General features: G+C 37.1%; 2 protein-coding genes across 7 annotated transcripts in view; one reads left to right on the forward strand and one right to left on the reverse strand.

The window, feature by feature from the left end:
* The window catches only part of slgA (proline dehydrogenase slgA), a 201,731-nt gene extending 183,071 nt beyond the window's left edge, over positions 1-18,660 (reverse strand). For both annotated transcript variants that reach the window (XM_081768008.1, XM_081768010.1), the window contains exon 1: positions 18,061-18,660. In XM_081768008.1, the coding sequence (XP_081624134.1) occupies positions 18,061-18,381 (321 nt within the window). In that variant the 5' untranslated portion in view covers positions 18,382-18,660. The remainder of the gene's footprint in view (positions 1-18,060) is intronic.
* Positions 18,661-18,850: 190 nt separating this feature from the next.
* The window catches only part of LOC145692654 (uncharacterized protein F58A4.6), a 32,357-nt gene continuing 27,060 nt past the window's right edge, over positions 18,851-24,147 (forward strand). The window contains exon 1 of one of the 5 annotated variants that reach the window (XM_081768016.1): positions 18,851-18,984. The gene's annotated coding sequence lies outside the window, so the exon portion shown is untranslated. Of the gene's footprint in view, positions 19,052-24,147 lie in introns of all 5 variants that reach the window. The other 4 variants (XM_081768013.1, XM_081768015.1, XM_081768012.1 and 1 more) reach the window with 4 other exon arrangements.

A 24,147-nucleotide genomic window follows, 5' to 3' on the forward strand; every position in this document is an offset into this window, starting at 1 on the left:
GAGTAAGCGCTCTATCACTGAGTCACCGTGACTCCGGTAATTTTGGAAACTCTTGGCGAAAGTTTACTGCGATAACCCATTTCCGTCTATGTATTTCTCGATTTGAATACACTTTATTTCCAAGCTACCTATTAACATTTTGTAAAATAAAAAATACATCTCTTCCTCTGTCTACTTATGCAAACAACCAATATTACGACACAGACTATTGGATCAGTTACTTCCAACTTGCTAATGCATGAGCTCTACGCAGAGGCACGAAGAAACAGTAACAGCCAAGGAAGGGGAGGGGAGGGGAGTAGAGAGAAGAAAGGTGTAGACAAGTGTTGGCAGCGTACTGGGAGTATTGAATTCAGACTTATCTACAAAACTATCGAAACTACAGTTGATGTCCCTTTTTATCTGTCACGTGCCTTTGTCAACGGCACGTTCCTCGTTATGCTCTGTAAGTTGCATCGTCTGGTTTACTGAGAAGAAAGCAAACTGTGACGTCATACAGCATTATTATAAAAACAATTTCTTCTACCCTAGTCCAACGAGGAGGAGTATGGAGTATAGAGGGAAGTAAACAGAAGTGTTGCCAGTGTACAAAAAGTCGTGAATCTACTACGAATGTTACAGCACTATCGAATCCATAGTTGATATTCCCATTTCCCTATCACTACTGTTTTTGTCAACGTCACGTTGTTCGATCTGCTCCATATGTCTGTTCGTCTGGATTACTGACAATGGGAAACTAAACTGGATATCACAGAAATGAATGACTCATATTATAGGAGCACTATGTCATTATAAAGGCAAAAGTATATTGGTCTTTTAAATGCTGCAGGGTAACAAACTTCTTGCATATATATACTCGAACGATTTATCAAGTGAAAATAAAATATAAACTGATTTCTCATGGCAGCAAGGTGGATCAGTGGTACAGCACTCACCTCTGGTGCGAAGGGTCCCTGGTTCGACCCCAAGTCATGTGAGAGATGAACAAACATGTCAGTTTCTCGAAATTCTTCCATTTCTTGCCACTTTCTCATTTCATCATCCTTTAGCCTACAGGGTACAATTGTGGGACATAAAACAAATATTTCATTGCTTTTAAATGCTCCACAGTTATGCCTTTTAGGCTGAACACTTATCTATTTCCCTGACTTTCCCTGACCTTTGGCACGAAATTCCCTGACTTTCATGACAGGCGTCGGACGATGCTGACTTGAATAATGAGAATATTTATTCTATAGAGAAATAGTAATCAACTGCTCATACGTACACTCCAGTCATCTTCCATAAAAATATGAACTTGGTTGGCTAAGCTGGAATTGATATGCAATTAATGTTGGAAAACAAATTTTATAAAATTTCCCTGACTTCCAGTCTTTTTCCCTGAACTTTCCCGACCAGTAGGAACCCTGGAATGATAGTTACAGGATAGGCTGAATGAAAATGTGGGAGGACCCCACCGAAACAGGAGAACCCTGATAAAAACTCTCAGACGTGATGTTGGCCTCCCCAAAAACACGTGGTCTGGAATCGAACCAGGGATATCGCGGTTTGTGGAATGATAGCCGGCACAAAATTTAAAAGGCGAAACCTACTACTATAGCATACTCGTTAGTCCGAAAATAAAGGTTGGCCCTGAAGTTCGATTTTCTTATATGAAAAACAAATTCTATTGCAAGATTGGACATTTTCAGCAACCACACTGCTAAAAAACACGAGATGCACGCCAAGGAAGTTAAAGTATCGTCCCAGGCCATGAACGAAAAGGTTGACGCCCGGAATAGCCTAAATTCGCTAGTCTGTGGCAGGGTTCCAACTGAAGGCTTCAGAAACAACGCATTATCCAAGCACGGGCAGATGAAAGTGACAGATCACGTTACTTTATGAGGAAGAAGAAAAACACCTTACATCAATAGAAACCTACTACACCGACATATCTTTTGTATTTACTGCACACATAGAAGCATGAAATACTAATCAGGTACAGAGTACACGCTTGACTAGTGTAAAACCAGATCAATCCAGGCCAATTGCGTACATGTATAACAAAAAAAAGAAGTATGCTATAAATAAACTTGAATGGCATTTGCTGCATTCCTTGTGTTCACACATTCCCATGCTAATTACTCATTGACCGACACGAAGTATTAAATTAAAACAATGACAAGCACATTACTCAGTTCTACATGCTTTATTTGCTTCCTGTCTGTCAACAGCGGCGGTAAAGTCTGCCAATGTTATACTTCATGCTCATGCAAGCAACTTCACTCAATAGAAAGGAAGTTAATGGATAGAACAAAGGAACGATTATTTTTATTGATTTCAAAAACTAAATTTCTCTTGATCGTCACATTATCCAAATGGTAAGATCTTTCACTGCTGTTACTAATGGTTTCGCGTATTTTTGTGAAGTCCCAAACATATTTCTATTCAATCGCTGGAACCTCCCCATCCCCCTCCCCACACACACACACACCGCGAATTTTCGAAGAATTTTAAATTTTGATGTCGTCCAGTATGTACTATTTTTTACTTTTGTCAGTCCCCCTCTTGTACTCTTTCAGGGGCGAACCAAGGCAAAATTTTCACTCGGGTAAAGTGACTTTTTGGCGCCCCCCAGTCCTAGCCTATATTTTACATTTAAGTGATTTTAATATTTTAAAGCAATTTTTCAAAAAGAAAAATTAATACTGAAATACATAACATAGGTCCACTTTCTTCTACATGCTATGTCTCAATTTGTCGATACAGCCCTCCCTAGTACTATGAAACTTCTTCCAATGGAATGAAAAAAAAGATTATGTAATTGACGCTACGTTACAAGAATATAAACCAAAAAAGTCAGTGGAAAACAATAAAATTTACTTTGAGGCTAGTTTTGGTGCCCCTGGCTGTCGCTCGTGTTGCCCGGCCTTTGGTCCGCCCCTGTGCCCTTTAGGCTGAAACAACGAGATACTGAAATATGAAGGGAAATATACAACCACCACGCCCAAAACGGGATTTGAACACGCGACAGACCAGTCTCGCCTTAGACCTTTCGTTCATGGCAACATGTCAAAAGTGAATAAAATAAAAAAATCTATGAAATATATAGTCCAATATCCAGAGTGTGAAATCGCAATCGAAGAGAGAGAGAGAGAGTATATATAGGGGGAAGGAAGTTCCACGATTAATAAACTATATGTAATCAGGGTCCGGTAACATGTTACAGAAATTGGTGCATAGTGCAGGAAAATGTAACTACATAGCATGCATGTTAATTACAGTGTTTAATTGGCAAAATTGTGGTAATACAACCTTATTCACACCCTATTAACCTATTAATCGTAGATGTTCCAAAAAAATACCAAGTGAGGGGAATTTCCAAGGAATTTACCAAGCTGTCAGTATCTTTGAGACATTACCAATACATAATTTAACAATTTATTGTGTAACATAATTGACTGACATATAGTAGAAAGATGCAACCACTATTTCATATTAAAGAAAAAAAAAATACTGAGAAAAATTGTCAGCAGTTTCCGCTTAGGTGTAGAAGACCAGAATTCGACCTCCTAACAGTACATGTATTTCAGACTCCATTAGAAACACGCCAGTCCCGCCCCACGTTTTCATTATTATTTATTTCATTAATTTGCTGAAATCAAAGAATGAAGCTCTGGAACTATGCATAATATAACAAAATCTGAGTAAAGAGAATAATAATTAGCACTCACTTATCCTGAAAAGTTATTATATTTCTGAGTCAATTTTACGGTGGCTGTATTATATCCGTGACAAAGTCATAATAATCCATTTTACAGTTTCGAGAATATATAATTGCTTTTATCAGATAGAGAATGGTACATTTGATCTATCTGTAGGACTGTTATTCCCTTTCAGACAGTTCCTTGAATTTTCTTTGGATTAATTTTATTTAATTAAAAAAAGTCCTGCCAAAGCAAGTTCAGTGGTCGTTGTAACATTTATCGCACGGGAAGCTTCATGCATAGAGGACATATCTCTTTCCTAAATACGAGGGCATTCCGAATATTTTTATGATCTCCAGTGTTCCGACTTCCGATCCCACTTGTGTAATCCAGTAGTCACCTTAAACAAGATAAAAATAACATTTTCTAACAAAAGTCCATGGGCGTTGATCGGCATAAAGAGAAGGTCTGGAGCTAATTCTGTTCAGTTATCACATATTTTCATTCCAAACAAACGGTCTACTAGGAAAGGGTTTCAGTTTATTTCCTTGTAAATACGTTTCCTTACCTCCCATATTTTTGATCTGTCTTACTCTTAATCTCTTTCAGAAATTTAAACACACACACTCTCTCTCTCTCTCTCTCTCTCAGAATACACAAAGTGAAATTCTCTCTATTGTAAAGTTCCATATGTAGCTCATGGCTTTGGCGTACATGGAGTCCTTGGTTCGATGCCAGCTCGCGCCAAGTGAGCTTTGTGGTGGATAAACACCGTGTGCGTGGGTTTCCTTGGGGTTCTCCCGTTTCGTCCCCCTCCTTCATTCCACCATTTCATTCATTTCTTATCACCGTCTCCTTTAGCCTAGCCGGCATAATCGTGGGATGTAAAACTTAGAGAGTTTCATTTCATTCCATGGTTTTGGAATCCATCGGAAACGAATGATGCCACTAGACTAACGGAAATACGCCATTCTTAACTTATTCATTGACAGAAAATATGATCCAATATTAAGCTCTCGCTTTTGTGGCAATGAACTCAAATTTCTTAGCCCACAGTTAGATAAGGGTATTCTGAAAACTGAATTTAAAAAAAAAAAAAAAGAAAAAAAACGAATCGAAATCACTCTGATATATATACAGTATTTTACTTTTAAGAAAATTGTAAGCATACGATCATATATTGTAAACATCTCCTTTATATCAGAAGCTTTACTACACCTACTCGTAACTTTTGTTTACATTAACTGGTGCAATAATAAACTAAATCTGCAAGGTATTATTTGTAGCTTTGTAACACCTGTGTCATCAGCTAAGAGACTGTACAATCTTCCTTAACTAGTTTTTTTTAGCAAACTAAGCTTATTTCTTTAAGGTTTTGACAACTATACAATTTTGCCAGTTACTACTTGTACGATAATGATAAAAGACTATGACCACTTATTAATTCACATTTAAAAGAAAAGGGAAGATCATACTACTGATTATTTCAGTATTATCGGAGTAAAATCTCCTTCGTAAAATTTATTTATACAAGTTTGTTTGCTTATCAAACGTTACATTTACACACAAAAATGCAATTTTCCATAAGTAGAAGCTTTGCTTTGTTGTAATTAAATACAAACTAATTATTTGCTGAGCAAAACTACATATTTTCATTAAAATTCAACACTTCTTACAGTTTTACCAACTAACTCTTTGGCTTCATCAGACACTATGTGATACAGGATAACTACAATCGTATATACATACAATAGCTAAGATATCTTTCTTCTGATTGGCTACTGGCCAGTTGAATTTTAATGAAAATATATAGTTTTACTCAGCAAATAATTAGTTTAATTTTAAGAAAAATGCAGTTAAATTTTGCACAGCAACAATGACTAAGATTGCTCTTCAGTTTTGCCCTAATTTTATACACTTTTGGAACTCTGGTGGAAATCAAAGAATAATTTTAGAATGTCTATGCATAATTATTTAGCATTTCGAAAATGCTACTTAGGACAATAGTTTGAGATGTTGATATTCTCCATCGTGAAAGAATAAGTCTTTAAGTCTATTATAATGCAGGCTTCCCCGACAAACTGGATAAGAAAACATCTGAAAAACATTAACTAGTTTCCTATGTAAAGTTTGCTCTTAGAGAAATATGCACAAATTCTAACAGTATTCTTTCAATTCGATATTATTTTGATTTTAAAAACAGCAAAAAATAATGAGAACGGACCTGATAAGAAGTATACTGATCGGAAATGGGTGTTAACCATTCATACCAAGCCGAAGACATAATTGACAGAAACATGAAGTGATACTAGAGACCTGCACGAGCCGAATTTTTCGGCCCGAGCCCAATCCAGCCCGAACGTACCTAGGCCCGGCCCAGCCCGGGCCCGAAAAGTTTTGGAGATTTTCGGCCCGAGCCCGGCCCGGCCCGATAAGTTTTTCAAAATTCTTGGCCCAAGCCCGGCCCGATAAATTTTAAAAGATTTTGGCCCGACCCCGGCCCGATAATTTTTTAAACAAATTAGCTCGAACCTGAATCTTTCTCAAAATTTAGTACTAAATTTGACCTAACACTCAGAAACATTTTCTAAACTTTGGTTCACAACCTGGCGCTTGCCTTCCGAATGGTACCATTGCCTCCTACAACTTTGCCTGTCATCGAGAGAACAAAAACTCCATTCCCTGTAACAGAAATCTAACTTAATTGATTTTTAGCATAAAGTGAAAATGGTAATATTGTTTAGCGACAGGCGAAACATTCCCACCCCTTCTTTTTATATTTTGAGTTCAGTGAAGGTCAAGGTCAGAGCTCAATTTACCGCATAATGCCTGCAATCCTCTATAGTGAAAGTGGAGCCGCTAAGCAACACAAACTGTAAATAGCTATTGCATTCTTTGTAACATTTTTCACGGACACACTTCTTCAACGTTTGGCTTTATTCCAATTATCGTTTAACGACGGCCTCAGCCCGGCCCGACCTGAAGAGAAATCAGTGTCGGCCAGCCCAAGCCCGGCCCGGCCCAAAGAAATAACAGTGTCGGCCCGCCCAAGCCCGGCCCGGCCCAAAGAAATAAGAGAGTCGGCCCGCCCAAGCCCGGCCCGTGCAGGTCTCTAAGTGATACAGGGATAACAAGAATTTTAGAAATGGTACAAAAAATGCATCAAAAGATTGTGATCTTGGCCAATAATTAGTTTTTGGATCACAAGCCATAACGTTTTTCAACGGGCCCTAAATCGAGTTTTCGTATTTTCTACGAAATAGTCACATCATACAGAGTTAACTGATAATTTGGGTTTGGCTACACTATATGTAGTTCTCCAGGTTTTTGATTGAAATATATTGGATCTTTTGATCCAAAAATGATCTTAAAAAACTCCAACATACATTTATCCATCACGATCTGCATGCGAAGCTGTGACTATAAGCAAGCACTGTTTGAAAGATCTTTTTCCTAACTTACATAAACAATTATGTCCAGAGTTGTATCGAACTCGAACAGTCCCTTCCACAAATTTCCTCAATCTTACCAGGCGAATATTGGGATAATACCTTCAAAACATAGTGCATGGTCTACATTCTTACGAAAGCTCTTTGCTTAACGTCTTGGTATAAAATTACTCTTTACCAGAGCTCTTGTAAAAAAACTCCTTAGGCCCTACTTCAAAATTTTGCTTGGGAAAAAGGTTCAGATAAACACCTAGCGATTTGTCTTGGAAATGAAGACCAGTTCGAATACCGTAGCCAACCATCTCGATAATTTAAGATATTTCCTCAAGTCTAAGATCAAATCTTTACACATAGGCTGTAGCGGTCTCTCTTCCAAAATTTATTCAATCAATTATTTCCAAGGTAAAATAGTTCACAGCTGTAATTGCGATTTATTAATTAATAAATATTCCTGTCGTTTACTATAAAGCAGGTTACTACAAGATTTTTTCTGTCAACATTAACGATCATTGATGAATTATTCAGATATTCAAACCAGTAAAAGAACTGTCAATCTACAAATGTAAACGGCTCTGTGTTGCTTAATTCCTTTAAAGAAGCCGATTTCAAAGCAACGAAATCTAATTAAAAGAAAAAAAGCTTGCAATAACAAGTATGCCATATTTTATTCCCATGACCTACTCTGGTGTGATGAATGACAATATGCGGCGGCTATGTTTATATATATATATATATATATATATATATATATATATATATATATATATATATATATATATATATATATATATATATATAAAAGCCAAACCACAATCAGAACACCACAAAAGACATGAAGTTAACATATATATTACTCTGACCAACCTTCTAACTTTAAAAAGTTGTACACTCACGTATAGAAAAGAGTTTGAAGGAATCAAAGCACAGCAAATTCTTCTCCTTCAGTTTACGAGGGGTGATCAGGAAATAAAGTTACAAAGCCTGCAGTGAAACGTCTGTACAGCCAATAGATAGTTCAAAACATTAGGTTACTTTCCGACAGTCTCCATATTGGTTGAGGCACTTGTTACATCGTGGGATGAGTTTGAAGAATTCTGGTTAAAAAAAAAAAAAAATCCTGTCCTTGCGTGTTCTACCACGTCGTCATGAACTGTTTCACCTCCTTGCCTGAAGCGAAGCGACGGTCTCCCAGGTGCTTTTTTAAGTGGGGAACAGATGAGAGTCGCTTGGAGCGAAGTCTGAGTTGTTAGGGTGGTCGATTATGTCTCCAGTGGTCAAATCTGTTGATGTCGTGCTGGGTCGACCACTGCGTCCCTCGTCGGTGATGCGTTCTCTATCACCCGCAAACTTTGTAATATCCTCTCTGTTGGATTGCTTATATTTGTTGGCTGATATGTGAGATCACAAAATGATTACTTTCATCAGCTGCAAGTATCAGACTGTAGACTACAGATACGTTGCACCACGCAGGTAAGCCACACCAGGAGAACAAACAAACAAAGCATTATAACATATCAGGAATACATATGGTTGCAAACCTACTAATGATGAAAATAAAATACTTAAAACCAACTTATGACAACGGATCACTTTATTTAGCTCCAATTAAGTTAAGGGGCGTATGCAGTATCTAATACGACTTACGATTAAATAATAACAGGTGAGGCGCATAAGATACACTTAAGAAAATGCGTGACGTCCAACTCATGTTTACATTCGTCATTAGCCATGAAGTGTCTAAGGAGAATCATCATTCTACGTATTCAATACATAATTATCATAACTGTTATTTCATATCTTTATTCATTGATCCACTTCAAATATTTATATCTATTATAATTAATCATCTTCGTCGCAGGATATATCAGAGATGATCTCCGTTAACAACATGAAGCCCACCAGGCATGAAATTACACTAACGGATAAAGTCACCGCATTATACAGTAGAATTAGCACCTGAGAATCTATATTACAACTGTGATTGCTATCGCCATATGTTTGATCGCCTAATACAAAATTAAACAGCAATTCCTGATATGATATGCACAAAATGTGAGAATAAGAGAAAGGAAATATATTCCATTCACAGAATCCTTATGGTAGTGGTTGCTGTAGGTAGTGGGTTGCTGAAACGCTGCATAGTTGCCAACTCCATGTATTAAAATTACCGCACACTTCTCATTCTTCTTTAAAAGACGAAACTCCAGAAATATCGGGGTTGTAACCTTAGTTTCTGATCTTCCCTCGCATCAAGAAAATTAGTAGTGCCACTATCGAGAAAATAATGGGAAAACAGCTCACACTAATAAACTAGTTTTCTGGAATATCGTGAGATTAAAAACTAATTACGCAATCTTTTATAGAAGATCAAGAAACCTTTATTTATGAAATATAGTAATAATAAAAGCTGTTAAACTTTTTCGAAGCAAAAATACCTACTATATTGTATTACAGGATCGGTATTGGAACATTAATCGCTTGAGCCATTCCTGCTGGTCTTGTAGCTAGCCCGCGTAGTCGAATTCAATTTCCACCTTAAACTGTAGGTCCATGTGTTATACAGCCTCGGTGCTGAGACGGACGCGAAACCTCAAACTAAATTAATCGCCTGAATATGAACTTTAAAAAAATCACCCCAAAAGTAAAACTACTTCTTGTGAAACATTCACAGAACAAGTAACTCAAAGTACTCTATATCGTAAGGATTTTGATGAAACATATATGAAGTAAATTTTTCGAAAAGAATCCACCTCGGAGAGTAAACTACGTTTCTCGTATTTTTAGAAAAAAAAAAATACATAAAATATCACTGGCTTATAATGAAATATTGATCTACGAAATTTACATAAAATCGTTGGAGCAGTTCGAGATTTTTTAAAATTTCACCCTCTAGTAAAATATCCAGGTAGAAAATTTGATAAATCCTGGAGAAAGTATTTTAAAAAAATTGCTTTCAGGCGAGGCGGACAGAGATATAGATTAGTTTTACAGCTTCCAGGGACAATAAAACCTGTTATTCCATTTCAAGCTATTTTTTCCTTTTCAAAATCATATTTTCTTTCGTATTGTCACTCAAAAGTAAATAGGTGCAAGTTATAAAACTACATGATAGAAAACATTTCAGTTTTATGTTCAACGATTATGTCATGTAGGCTACAGGAAACTGATGAGAATGAATGAAATGGAATGAAGAAAGTGGGAAGAAACTGGAAAAACCTACGTACACGGTGTTTGTCCACCAGAAAGCCCACTTGGCGCGAGCTGGAATGGAACCTGGGATCCTTAAGCAACGGAGGTGAACGGTCCACTACTGAGTCACCGCAGCCCCTGAGAGCTCAGATGGTCTTGCGTACAGAGTGTGTTGTTCAGAAATGGTAGTGAAGCGTGCACGGACTTTCAATTTACTGTTTGAATTAGCTGGAGGATGGGACTCGAATTGTGCTCATTAACACAGATTGAACTATTATTATTATTATTATTATTATTAATATTAATATTATTATTATTATTAAGTATTCTGCTTTTCGGCAGGTCCTGGGACTAATGAGGATTATTTTTTTCTATTTTAGATTTTAACCTGGAAATGTTTCTTCCACTTTTGTCGATCTTCAGCTTCCTCTTTTAACTCCCAATATTTTCTCCTATCTTTCAAATCATCAATCAGCTATGTTCTCCTTCCCATTCCTCGTGGAATCGGAATGTAGAAACGAATCATAGGTTACTAAAGTCTTCATCAAATAGTAATTAATGCATAAATACAAAAGTCATAGGCATATTTGTCATCCATACACATTTCGCACACACACTGCACAAATACAATTTTCTCTCTATGTGACTTGTTTGCTGACGTCTGTGCCACAAGTTTTAAAGCTACGCAGTGCCTCAATCATAAGTGTCTCTGACAAACTACAAACTAAAAAGGATCAAAATAGAATCGGAAATGAATGCACGAACAACTTCCAGTAAAAGCTGACTATGTTTATTTGAAGACGTCGCTCTCGACAGAATTGGTGTCTGAACAAGACGCGTGTAAGGCAATTTGTGTTACATAAGAGCAGGAGCACAAGGAAATCTAATAATAACCTATGTCTCAGAAGAATGTTGGAATCGCTCCCAGAGACTGGTGTGCATAGTGGGATCCCACAGATCCAACTGACAAAAACAATTTTTTCACCTTTGAGATTGTGCAGCGCACTCGTGAACACAAAAGAGAATCAAACACGTAATTTAGTTTGACCTTGAAACTACACCTTTTGAGCAACTGACGTCGCCATTGTAACACCTACATTTATTCACACTTTAGCTTGGCAAACAATGACCTATCTTTATGCTTTGTTGCTCACATGATTTATATCATATATGCTCTTAATCAAACTGTAAAGAAGTTCTTTGCTCATTACGCCATCTTCATTTAAAGAAAATTAAAGTTTAGTGATAATAAACCTACACAAAAGTTTCACCAGCCCGTAACTGAGAGGAATACTAAGAAAATTCTCCAGACAAAGAAGTGAATAATTGGTTGGGTTCGAATTTAACGTTCCTCTCAGCACTGAAACCATCATCATCATCATAGGTATTCCGCTGCCACATATAAAAGTAACTGTTTTATACTGCAAGTACTGCAACTTTCAGAAGAGTTTCTGCCTTTTTGTATTTATTTTTACATTTTTCTTAGAAAACTGCCAATGCAAAACATAAATCACACGAAAAAGTCACTACACCTCCCTAAAAAGTAACTTAGTTTTTTTTTAAAAAAAAAAAAAAGTGACTCGCTATGAACCCTGCAGTCATTTTTCTTTTGCGTAATGTCCATGTTTTAGCTCCACACAGTACAATAGTCCAACGAAGCATTTTATGAGTGTTTTCTCAACTCTTTATTCAAGACCCCATAGAACAGACATTTCTCCCTCCTGAGGCAATATGGCACGTAAAATCAAGAGCTTCCGGCTTTTCCCTATTTTTAATTTAGTAAATACCTTTAAGATAAAGAGCAAAAGGAATTTAAAAAAAAAAAAAACTATTACTTGCACAAACAACTCAAGATCTTTCCAGTACATACAGTATAGTACAGTGCACAAAATTTGGTGATCAATAATATTAGTCATAAACTGAACATCCTTACTTCTAATCTATAGAAAATGCTTGGCAAAAGTTATTAAGTGCGTTGAACAGCATTCTGACATTACTACCTGGCGCACATTCTATATTTCTCATATTTTTCATTGTCTAAAGTATTCACTAAATCTCCTGAGAAGGACCTTAGTGAAGTCAAAGTCGGAAGCGAATCATAAGTTACCACCTAAAACAGAATCCAGGTATCTCGTATCCATGTTGTATATGTTAACCATGAGGAAGCTGTTCAGAAGGGGAAAATCTACATAATGTTTTTTTTTTTTTTTTTCGAACATATGCATGGAAAAGAATGAATATTACCTGACTAGTGAAGTGAGGAAAATGAGGCTACAAATAAAATGAAATCTAGGTTTTACGTCTCACGTATATGACGGCTAAGCTAAAGGAGACTGATTATCACTTAAATGCAACGGTGGAATGAAGAGAGTGGCGGGAGAACCCCGAGAAAACCCACGCACACCGTGTTCGTCCACCAGAAAGTCCACTTGGCGTGAGCTGTGATCGAACCAGGGACCTCACGCACCAGAGTTGAACGCTCTACAATTGAGCGAACTCGGCCCCAAATGAATAGTTAGAGAAACCCATAATTAACCCTCCTTTAATATGTTGCACTGAGGCCATAGACAGCACTCGACCCAGTATTGTTATGGAGGCATGATGGCTCAGTGGTATGGCACTTACCAGAGTGCATAGGGTCCTTGATTCGATCTAACTTATTTGTGGTGGGCAACATTCTGTCCGTGCCTTTTCTCGAGGTATTCCTCTTTCCTTCCACATTTCATTCCACCATTCACTTGCCTTAATCATTTGTCTCCCTGAGCCTAACAGGCATAGCTATGAGACGTTAAACAAACGTTTGTTTTATTTCCGACTCAGCATTGTTTCAGATGGAAGAAAAATTGAAAGTAGTAGTATTTTTAAGGAGAACATGTGTCTCTCAGCAATTTATAGCATATAAAAAAGCTATTTCTTTCGAACCATGAAATATACTGGGAAATTATATACATACACTCAAAGAAAATTAGCAAGTCGATGGATTTTGAGTTTAACGTCCCTTCCAGCAGCGAGGCTATATGAGACGTGGAGCTACTTATTAACGTGGAATCCGAACCACATGGGCTTCCGCCAGGAAACGAACCGAGGTCTCCCACGCCAAAGGCGCGTACGCTAACAGCATAGCCACAAAGGAGCTCAAAGAAAATTAGCGTACGTGGGAGACCCGGGTTCGATTTCTGGCGGAGCTCATCTGGTTTGGATTCCACAATCAGTAGGTGCACGTCTCATGTAGCCTCGCTGCTGAAAGGGGGGTTTTAAACTCAAAAACAACTCAACTCAAAGAAAAGTTGGCAATTGTAGGTTTTAGGGTCGGATCCGAGCCGGTTCATTAATTGAGCAGAAATGAAATGAAATTAAGTCTCACGGTTATGTCAGCAAGGCTAAAAGAGACTGTGATGATGAGAAATGAATGATATAGTGAAATGAAGTGGGAGGAAACTGGAGAACCCCGAGAAAACACGACTTTTGTCCATCACAAAGTTCAGTTGGCGCGAGCTGGGATCGAACTAAGCACCCCATGCACCAGATGTGAACACTACCTCTGAGCCACCGCAGAGAGCACATCAAGTTGTACGTTAATATGCAACCTAAATGCTGAATGGAGGCGTTCAACTCTTAAAAGAAGAAAAGAAAAAAAAATTCAGTGCTAAAACCTTTGACTGAGGGTTGGAAACGAACAGAATTTCGGCTTATAATGTCGGTGCTATAACCACTATGCTATCTAGTCCGTCCACCGATTAGCCGTACACTTCCACTTTTGCGATCAATACTCAGGCATTTAGGGGAGTGACCTTATTGTGACTGCCGGCCCAGTTGCACGTTTTCATACTTTAAAGGTTCTTAAATTTGCAGCTACTAAAAACAGTTTACGATAAATCGGTTAGTTTCTCCATTTTTGACACGAGTGCAAAACAGAAATGCACCGTACTTCATGAAATAATGGCCAGAACATGAAGTAGTTCTAAAATGTAGTTTGTAAGAAGTTATCTTATGCAGAAGACCTCGGTCTGAATATCGAACATTAAAATTACGTCGACTGAAATACCACGCTGCGAAATATTTATGAGTGTCATGTGACAACTATGAATAATATTGTTTACATATCACTGAATATATACGTAATATTTCCGCTCTGGAATGCCACATTTCTCAGAAATCTGCGCAGTTATCAACTACTTCCTTTCTTAGTGTATGATTTGGCTAATATCGCATTACATTGTAGTATATCATTACGGATGAGGAATTTGAAACCATTCAATCAGCCATACCATTGAATGCATGTACTTTATATTTATATAGGGTTATACAACTAGATCAATAAATATTTTGAGCCCAAGAAAACCACTGCTGTCTTCAAGGTTTTTTTTTTTTTCCTCTTTTCTTTCCTTTGAAACCTAATCATAAGTGCTTCCATATACGCGAATGGTCCCTGGTCAGATCCTAGTGTGGAACAGAACATATTGGTGCCATACTAAAGGCCTGGCTATTGCAGGAAACATATGTTAATCGTACCCTTTAGTGTGTCACTAATCACGCGTCAGAACGACTCTGCATAAGGCCCTCAGTGTTTATCCCAGCACTAAGTAGAAAGCTACTTGAATTGGAGTCTGTTAAGCCCAGTCCAGGTTCAAGATAAGAAACAAAGAAAACAAGGTTCCATTCCGTGAGATATTTGGTATTTTTTCCGAAAGGCATAAAAGGATCTTTTTATTAAAATTGGCAACTACCTATATCAGTTTTTCATACGTACACTCATGTCCAAAATTATTGTCGCATAACTTTTTTCTTGTAAGAATATAATTTGATAATGATTTTGCAGGGTACTTTTAATACTGATACTATGTGTATAATCGGGAAATTTATATTTGTGGTAAATTTCATAAGAAATGAATTATAAATACGAACATTATTAAAAGAAAAAATGAAATCTTTAAGTTTAACGTCCCACGGTTATGCCGGTTAGGCTAAAGGAGACGGTGATAATGAGAAATGAGTGAAATGGTGGAATGAAGAAAGTGGGAGGAAACGGGAGAACCCCGAGAAAACCCACGAGCACGGTGTTTGTCCACCACAAAGTTCACACGGCGCGAGCTGGGATCGAACTAGGGACCCCAAGCACCGGAGGTGAACGCTCTACCACTGAGCCACCGCGTCCCCTGAGTAAAAGAAAATATTGCTAAATGGACAAGAAAAATTAATTTTTATTTTATTGTTTTTATTTACTGCTCTTTTGACATGAAATTTGCCACATAAATGTCTTTACCGATTATACACACACTAACATTATAAGAAATACCAAATTAATTCATTATCAAATTATATTCCTAGAACAACATATTTATTGACATGTGACAATTTTGGACATGAGTGTACATAAACTTTTGTTTGTTTGTCTTGAGCCCCACGATTATGCTCCAAAGCCAAGGAGACAGATTATGATTAACGAAATTGTGGAATGAAGAAAATTAGAAAACCCACCGCCAAAAAAGGCCACTTGGTGCGAGCTGAGATCGAATAGGAATCCCACGCACCAGAGGTGAACATTATACCACTGAGGCACCACGCCCCCTCAATCGAATAGCGGAAAACAGTAACTAACGTATATTTATTTTGGATTTTTAGACTTCCAAACTATGCTAGGCCTAAGTGTCAAAAGTCTCTTAGAAAGCCTGTGTCCCTCTGTCTACGTGTCTGTTAACTTGACAGGTATCAGAGCAAAAAGAGTAGGAGACAGGTATGACAAGCTGTTCTTTGTAATCAATTCAGCGTCCAGCGAATAGGTTCCTGTCTACTCGAACCGGCAATAGTATAAATTAACCACTTCCAGTTTCAACGGTTATCGTCATAGAGCAAAAATTGTAATAGAATAGCGACAAGCGATTTTTTCACAATCCAACGACTTAAGGAACATATCGTCACCACCCTCAATGGTTGAAACTTACTATTAATGGTTTCAATGCTGATTTCCATCGAGCAAAATCTGTGAAAGATATAAAGAAGGCTAATTCATTGAGCGTCCCAAGAGTAGGTTCCCACTCTTCCGTTCACTCCATTCAAACCGGAAGTGATAGAAATCAACCATTTCCGGTTTCAACATGATTCCCATAAAACTTGTCCAGAAACTGTAATCGCGACAGTGGTTCTCCGCATTAGATTTAGCGTCTTAAGAGAACATACCACCTACTACACTTAAAAATAAAAAAAAGACGGAAGTTGTTGAAATTTACCAGTACATCCATTTAAATATTGATTGATCAATTCAGCCTTCCATGAATAGATTGCATAACCTCCGCTAACGTTCCATTCAAACCATACTTGGTACAAATTAACGAGGGAGAAGGCGGGTCAGCGATGGTGGGTAGACGTATACACGAGGTTGTTTACAACTACTCTCAATTAAGTCAATACCAGTTCCGGAGCCGTCTATAGATTTGGGGGAGATACCAAATCGCATCCCCTGGCAACTTATCTCCTTTCACTCGGTCGGCATTACAATGTGGAGTACGAATTAAGCTTTGATAAAGAAAGGAACCAAACCGGCTACTATCCCACGTTCACCTGTATATGCAGCCCAGCATTCTAGAACCTTCCCCCGAGAGGCACAATACAGTTATCAACAAGACAAGCTCTTACACAAATTGAACATATACTATGGTATCTAGCGTGTAGTACTCTCCCCAGGTCCTGAACGTCAGAATACGAGGCGAATGAAGAACAAACGTCCCAACCACCAAAGCCACGGAAGAACAACACATTCAGTCTAAACAGTGTATCAAGCTCAGTTAACTCTACCCACTGCCTAATGATTTAAAATGAAACTCGTAAGCGACAATTTATCTGAATAAAAATGTGCATATCCTACATTATGGTGGGCAACCAGTGTGCGAGAGGATCTGTCGAGGTTCTCCAGTTTCCTCCTACTATTTTCATACTACGATTATCATCCACATTATCACAGTCTCCTGTAGCTTCGGTGCATTATCATAGGGCGTAAAACAAAAATAATAATAATAATAACGGCATAGGGCAGAACCCACTGCCGAATTCATGTTTCTGTTGTGATGAACTCTACGATTTCTCCAGTCACAGTTTAGTCTACCACAAATGATTATGGGATCGGTGCAAAAATTCGAAGGTTAATATTTAGCTGACGGGGGCCAGTCTTTCTTTAGAAAAAATTGTTACAACTTCGCTAATTTCTGTTATTGGCAAAAGTGCACTATGAGAAGAACATTCATAGAAACCGATACTAGAAATAGGAACCTGCGGGGCTCCTAATTTCCTTCGCTAGCTGAAGCTCAGCTATGTTTTCTGAAATAATTAACAGTGGAAATCTTATATTTGCAAGATCGAGGGAGAAACTAAGATACCCAAAATCTAGGGCTAACTATTTGCATCATTGCCTTCATATTCCCTCCGGTAAGTACATATTGCCTACAGCATCTCGCATTTCTACAAAATGTACTTCTATCCCATTCTCAAATAAGACACAAATCAATTAATCATGCTTCCCTTACTTCAAAATGTAAATCTTCTATTTTTACCCACTTTTGACCCCCTTCATTTAAACATTCCCCAATTCGGGCCACTTTCTACAGTGTCTAAAGCAACCTGCGCAAATAATTATAAATATTCGAAAAGAGGCCAACAAAAATGTTTGTATTTTGAAATTTAATTTTGGCTAATGTTTAGCAGAAGTATTCATATCTAAATATTCGTCCAGAGAAATTCCTTACCTTCATGTTATTCTCCACAAGATAATCAGACGAGCACAAGGTGAATACAATGTAGCCTCGCAGAATTTCCCACGTAGTTTTGCTTTTAAAGGCTGCTTCATGATCCTCAAATGTAAGATCAAGTTGATCGCGAGGATGAGAAGAGTCCACAGCTTCATCAAAACCTATCGCCGTAGCCTGAGTGGATTTTGGTGAAAATACTACAGTTTTTTGAAGAGGTGTTAACGAACGAGAGAAAACAAAATCACTATTCCGAGCAAAGATACCAATTCCAGATCTGCGAAGGACACTGCATGGCACAGCCACCCTCAAAAACGCCATTTCCTTGCACCGCAGCAATCGATGTAACGATTCTTCGCGTTATGAATGTTCTTGATAACTGTATCACAGACTCACTTCTACCTTACTACTTTAACTAGCAGCACCCTTTCCGCTTCCCGCCTAAATACTGCCAAGCAGACCACAAGTAGCAGACAGAAAGCAAAGGTCGCTCGACTTTGCAAGAAGACTGTTTTTGCGTCACTGACGAGCTATAACAACTTCAGAAACCAACTCTCCAATGAAACCAATTTCATACACAAATTCACAAATTTCGTTTGTTTTAATATTTCTTATTTAGTCGAAGTTGTGAAACACAGTCTTCGCTAAAATGTTGTCTAACTACTTTCAAAAGAATTTTTTGTAATTGCTTACACTTTTCATTTAATTGTCCGGAGGAATTTTTCATAGCTAGATATGTTTCTGCTATTGACGTCATTGGACGGTGCATAGCTTGGACGCATTATTGGTGCATAGCGAGAGGCTCGACGAAAAGTGTAACTTGATTGGCTAAGAAAGGAGGTGTGCTCTTTCCGGACAAGTAACCAATAACAATCAAGTGTAGTATTTATTCAAGATGGAAGAAACTGCAATGATTGTGCGAGTGTAAGGTAGTCATCATTGTACGTTTTTTTATGAAATGCTTTAAAAGTAAAAATGGTAATTACCTCTAGTAAGTTTGGTATATTTATGACATTTATTATAAATATTGAACATTTAATGTAAAACACAATTCCATTTATTTATTATAGATAGTACCGGTATTGGCCAATAATAAAGCATTTTAGTTGTGAAAGAATGATGAATTCTGTACATTAGAATACAGTACTTTGTGATTAGACTATAACTTGATAATGTGTGCGATCGATTTCTATATTTTTATTTCATTTTGTTAATGTATTTTCTTGCTATGACATTTAAAAAGCGCAAGATTATTGATACCGGTAATAGTATCACTTTTGCATCTATACATTACGTACATCCTCATAAAGTTTTAAGTATTGGGCATTACTCAAGTAGACGGCTCTACCAAATTTTCACACATTTAGTGCATTTTCCGATTTCTTCTTGTAGAGCATGCACTAAATGACGAGCCAATGCATAAACCACGAACCAACTTATGCTAGGTGGCCACTAAAAGCACGAATGCTATCTAACCGGGTTAGGTTAGGAGTGCAACAGGGGGCCTAGCGGAGCGAGCGGTTGCATCCATAGGGAGCAGGCGCGTCAACGACGGGAGGCATACACATAAACAAGGATAGTGGAAAAATACATAAAATATCCGCAATAATTTTTACTTTCAAAGACACTTAGATAATCGTAGTAACTCTTTCTTTCAAAATGGCTTCACTGGTTTCCCGGGTACAAATAACTCGCTGCGAGGAGAAATTCGTCTGTTTTAAATTTTTACTTTTCCACACTTCGCATAGTTGATTTTACGTTTCAACATATCATGACGCTGCAAAAACTTTATAGTATGACGCTCTTTATTACACAATTCTTTGTAATAAAATCGTATGTTTGCATTATATCCATCGCAAATGTCCATTGCTAACACGAACAGAACATTCCCGCTGTTTATTTCCACCTTTCTCCCATTCTCGTATTCTTCCGCTTCCGTAAATGATTTCACTTAAAATACGTTCATTCCCATTCAACATGTATCTCAATATGATATCTAATGAGAGAAATTACGTATATTCACACTCTACTTCTTTTACGAAAAGTGTTTGACATAGTATTTTAACTAACTCTATTGCCTATGGAACTCGGACGTTCAATGTCGCGTTCACAAAAGCTCTCCACTGACTTCTATCCTTAGCTAACTGCATCCAGTTTCTACTTTGTATTCCAGTCTCTACGAGATCCATCTTAATATTGTCCTCTCATCTGCGCCTAGGTCTTCCTAATGGTCGTTTTCCGATTGGTCTTCCAGTCAAGTCTTTGAAAGCGTTTCTACTTTCTTCCATTCTAGCTACATGACCCGCCCACCTAAGCCTCCTAGACTTGACGACCCTCACAATGTTGGGTAAACAGTATAAATTATGTAGTTCCTCGTTATGAAGTTTCCGCTATTCCCATTCCCGTTCCTCTTGGGTCCGAATATTCGTCGCAGGATCTTGTTCTCAAATACTTTCAGTCTATGTTCTTCCCTTAGACCATGTTTCGCAGCCATACAAAACAACAGGCATGATTATCGTTTTGTATATTTTAAGCTTCAGATTCCTCGACAGAATTCGCGACAACAAGAGATTTTGAACCGAATAGTAACACGAATTCCCTGCTTTTAGTCGACATTTAATTTCTTCGTGAATATGATTTTCCTCTCTTAATATTGATCCTAGACATTTGAAACTATCCACTTTATTTTACCTTTACATCGTATTTTACCTATAAATTTTGTTTTTGGTAGGGCCGTCCGCTCGAGTAAACCCAAGTATTGTATTTCGGTCGCAGTTGCCGTAACAATCCGATAATTCATTTGACGCTGTAGTTCTTCGTTCAAAGAGAACCCACATAGTGAACTCGCTAATACTATTTACTTTATTCTGGAAATTTGGTTAGTTTGTCTCGTTAAGAAGAACAAGTTAGACCTACACTGAAATAGCGGTGCTATCCTAGTTTACGGATACAAAATTTGTAAGAAATATAGATTTATGTTTAACAAAAGGTGTCCAGAAGCACGTAAAATACATAATGCAAGTACTTAGTCCTATCCATGATGCTATCAACATTATATTGTTCTTCGTCGCAAGTCAGGAAATAATAGGCCTAGTTCATTGTTCCTATTTCTCTGTTGTATGTTTTGTAGATTTTACTATAGCTGGCTTTCAACAACGGGATAAAATAATTCCTATGTTTAGCAGAAAAAGTCCAGCTCTTTTCTCTAAAAAAAATGTTACAATTTTGATAATTTCTATTCACATTCGGTTAGCTTAAAGTAAGTTAGGTTAGTTTAGTTTAGTTTATGTTAAATTAGTGTAGGGGTCCGCAAAAAATGATAAATTTCTCTTATTTCTACTAATATTAGGTTAGTTCAGGTTAGCTTAGGTTAGTTTAGATTGGATTTGGTTATGTCATGTTATGTCTAAGTAATTGCATCATTCATTTCTCCTGTAAATTTTGTGTTTTTTACGTGCTTCTGGACCCCTTGTACTAAACATAGTCCTAAAATAATAAATTTCGAAGATTAATTTCCCTTTCTTAAATACTAGTCTTTAATATTTTAAAAAATCATAATGTATATCTACATTATAGTAGTATAGATTGCGAGGAGTGACAAGTCACAATAGCAAGTAAAAGGTAAAAAAAAATAACAGTAGCATTTTCTAGGGTTATTGGCCTCATCATTAGCTGACTTGAGCCTGAAAAAGGTTAAAATGGTACAATTTAGGATGGTAGAAGGTTAAAAATGGTTATTCGACGTACACAAATCATTCACGTCCACAAACATTATTGTGAATGAAGCTACATTAAACATTATGAAGATTTATTGTTCCTCTATCTTTCCAACCAGAGGAAGTACGTATTAAAAAGGTAACTCCATATTAGATTAATTTCCTTTTGTCCAGATTGAGTTCAGGGTTAAATTTATGAAAAAGAAAAGAAAAAAAGACTTTATTTTTACGTTTAGTCGTAGCTTTTTGCTTTTTTATTAGGCGTAAGTTAACAATATCCGGACTGTCTTAGCGCGTCGGCCCCTCGCAAATTCTACGATGAGAGTGTGGTTATGGGATAGCCAGAGAAGTAGTGTAAGTTGTTCTTGCAAGCGCCCCGGTGTGAACTTGAGGCGTTCACACTCATTTTCTATTTATCAATGCATATTTAACATCAACATTTCATGCGTACTAAAACTATAAAATCGAGTCCGGGCTCACCCTCTCGTAAGAAATCCAAACGAAACGACAGCGAGACAAAATCTCAAATATTTGATAGTGTGGAACTTCTTTATATAAGGTAGTGTGACGAAATGAAAATGCATTGTAGAAAATGATTTTACTTAAACATAGGTAAAGACAGCACATTAAGATTACACATTTTTAAGATCAACAACGACTTAACCTTTTGTATATGCCGTGAGAATCGTATCGTAATCGAATGATTAATTTCCTGGTCAGCGACCAGACATTGATTCAAGATCGCAGCCTTCACAAAGGTTTGTACAGTCAGCAACGAAAGTACTTTCCGTTTGGTAAAATTTTTGGGGCATAATGGTGGTATGGCTCGAATGTACAGAAAATTCTATTCTTTTTAATTTACTGAAAACTGTATTAAATTTGCCTTCCATTCTGAAGTTATTTACGAAACTAATTTAATTAAATGGAAAGAACTTTTGTCGCTAACTGTACATGGTGTTCAGACCTTTTCAGACCTTTTTAGACCTTTTCAAATAAAACATTATCATCAACAGCCATTTCGTTATTAGATATCCACTATGCGCACACACAAGTTCGAACCTCGGAGGTAACAGTTATTCATACATAAAACATATTAAACGCAGCAATTTGCAGTTTGAAATAAGTCACTTCTCTGCTTTAAACCGTTAAAAAAAGTCTTTCTTCGCAGCCAAGACTAGCGACTTTTAGTCGAGATATTGAAAAAAAATATGTATATTTATTCACATGTGAATAGCAAGAAGATATAGTAAGATAAGGCTGATTTAAGAAAAAAAGCTTTTCAATTGCTTGAAGAGTATAAAAACAATGTGATAACACCAGAAAAACTGGGTAATAAGCTGACATGGACTAGAACCTCAGTCTCTCGTTTCCCGTGTAGTTGTTTAAGGAGATATCGGGGTTCGAGTCCAGTGTTCAGATTTTCCTGTCATTACAAGATTTTATTATACTTGTAATTACTTAAAGAACGTAGAAAACATTTATAAGAATTTACTTCGACGTTACTGACCTCCATATTCCCAATAGAGTTTTTTTGGTCTTTGCTTTATATCTGTGGTAATAGTTGATTCACGCCTTTTGAGAAGCTGTAAACGTTTCGAGAACCTTAACAAATATTTATTTTTCTTTTCCATAGTTTCATACAGCATTAAGTGAATTGACTGAAACTAGACAACATAACAATAAGAAATAAACTAAAAACAATAAAAAATAAGAAGAAATACAGACAAAGAAGGTTCACCTCTAAATTTACAATGTTCTCTTTAGCTGAGTGCTAAAGTTTTATTCACAAGTAAAAATATCACATCCCGTTAGCAACTATTCTATCAGGCCTTGTTTCCATATTGTACTAAAACACAATGACACACTGAGCAAGGCTATATGATAATATGTAAAGAAACACAATCACGTAACAGTTTCAACACAATAACTGGAGAAGGAGTGGAAGTCGGATGGAGAGACAGTTATTGTGTTGAAACTGTTACGTGGTTGTGTTTTTCACATATCACATAGCCTTGCTCAGTGTGTTATTGTGTTTTACTACAATCCTGTTAGCAATGTTTTGTAATCATGCATTAGTCTATAAAACAACGAGAGTTTTACAATTGATAATCTAGGTGTCTTGTAAGTTAGCAAATTAAGAGAACGAGTTCGCCGTATGAGGAACTCGAAAGTTAATCTGTGATAGTAAAAATTCAGAATCAATTTTCCATCGATAATCTTATATAGGTAAAGTAGATCTACAGCTCGGCGTCGTTTATCTGGAGTACATAAGTTCATTAAAGACATTATTTCTTGTCTCGTGTGGTCACGTAATTCGGGAATTCTGTATCTAACTATGGCTATAAAGAAGTTTGACTGTGTCAATGCGTGA

Source organism: Thermobia domestica, chromosome 8 (genome assembly GCF_964235325.1).
Source record: "Thermobia domestica chromosome 8, izTheDome1.hap1.1, whole genome shotgun sequence".
NCBI classification, from domain to species: Eukaryota; Metazoa; Arthropoda; class Insecta; order Zygentoma; family Lepismatidae; genus Thermobia; species Thermobia domestica.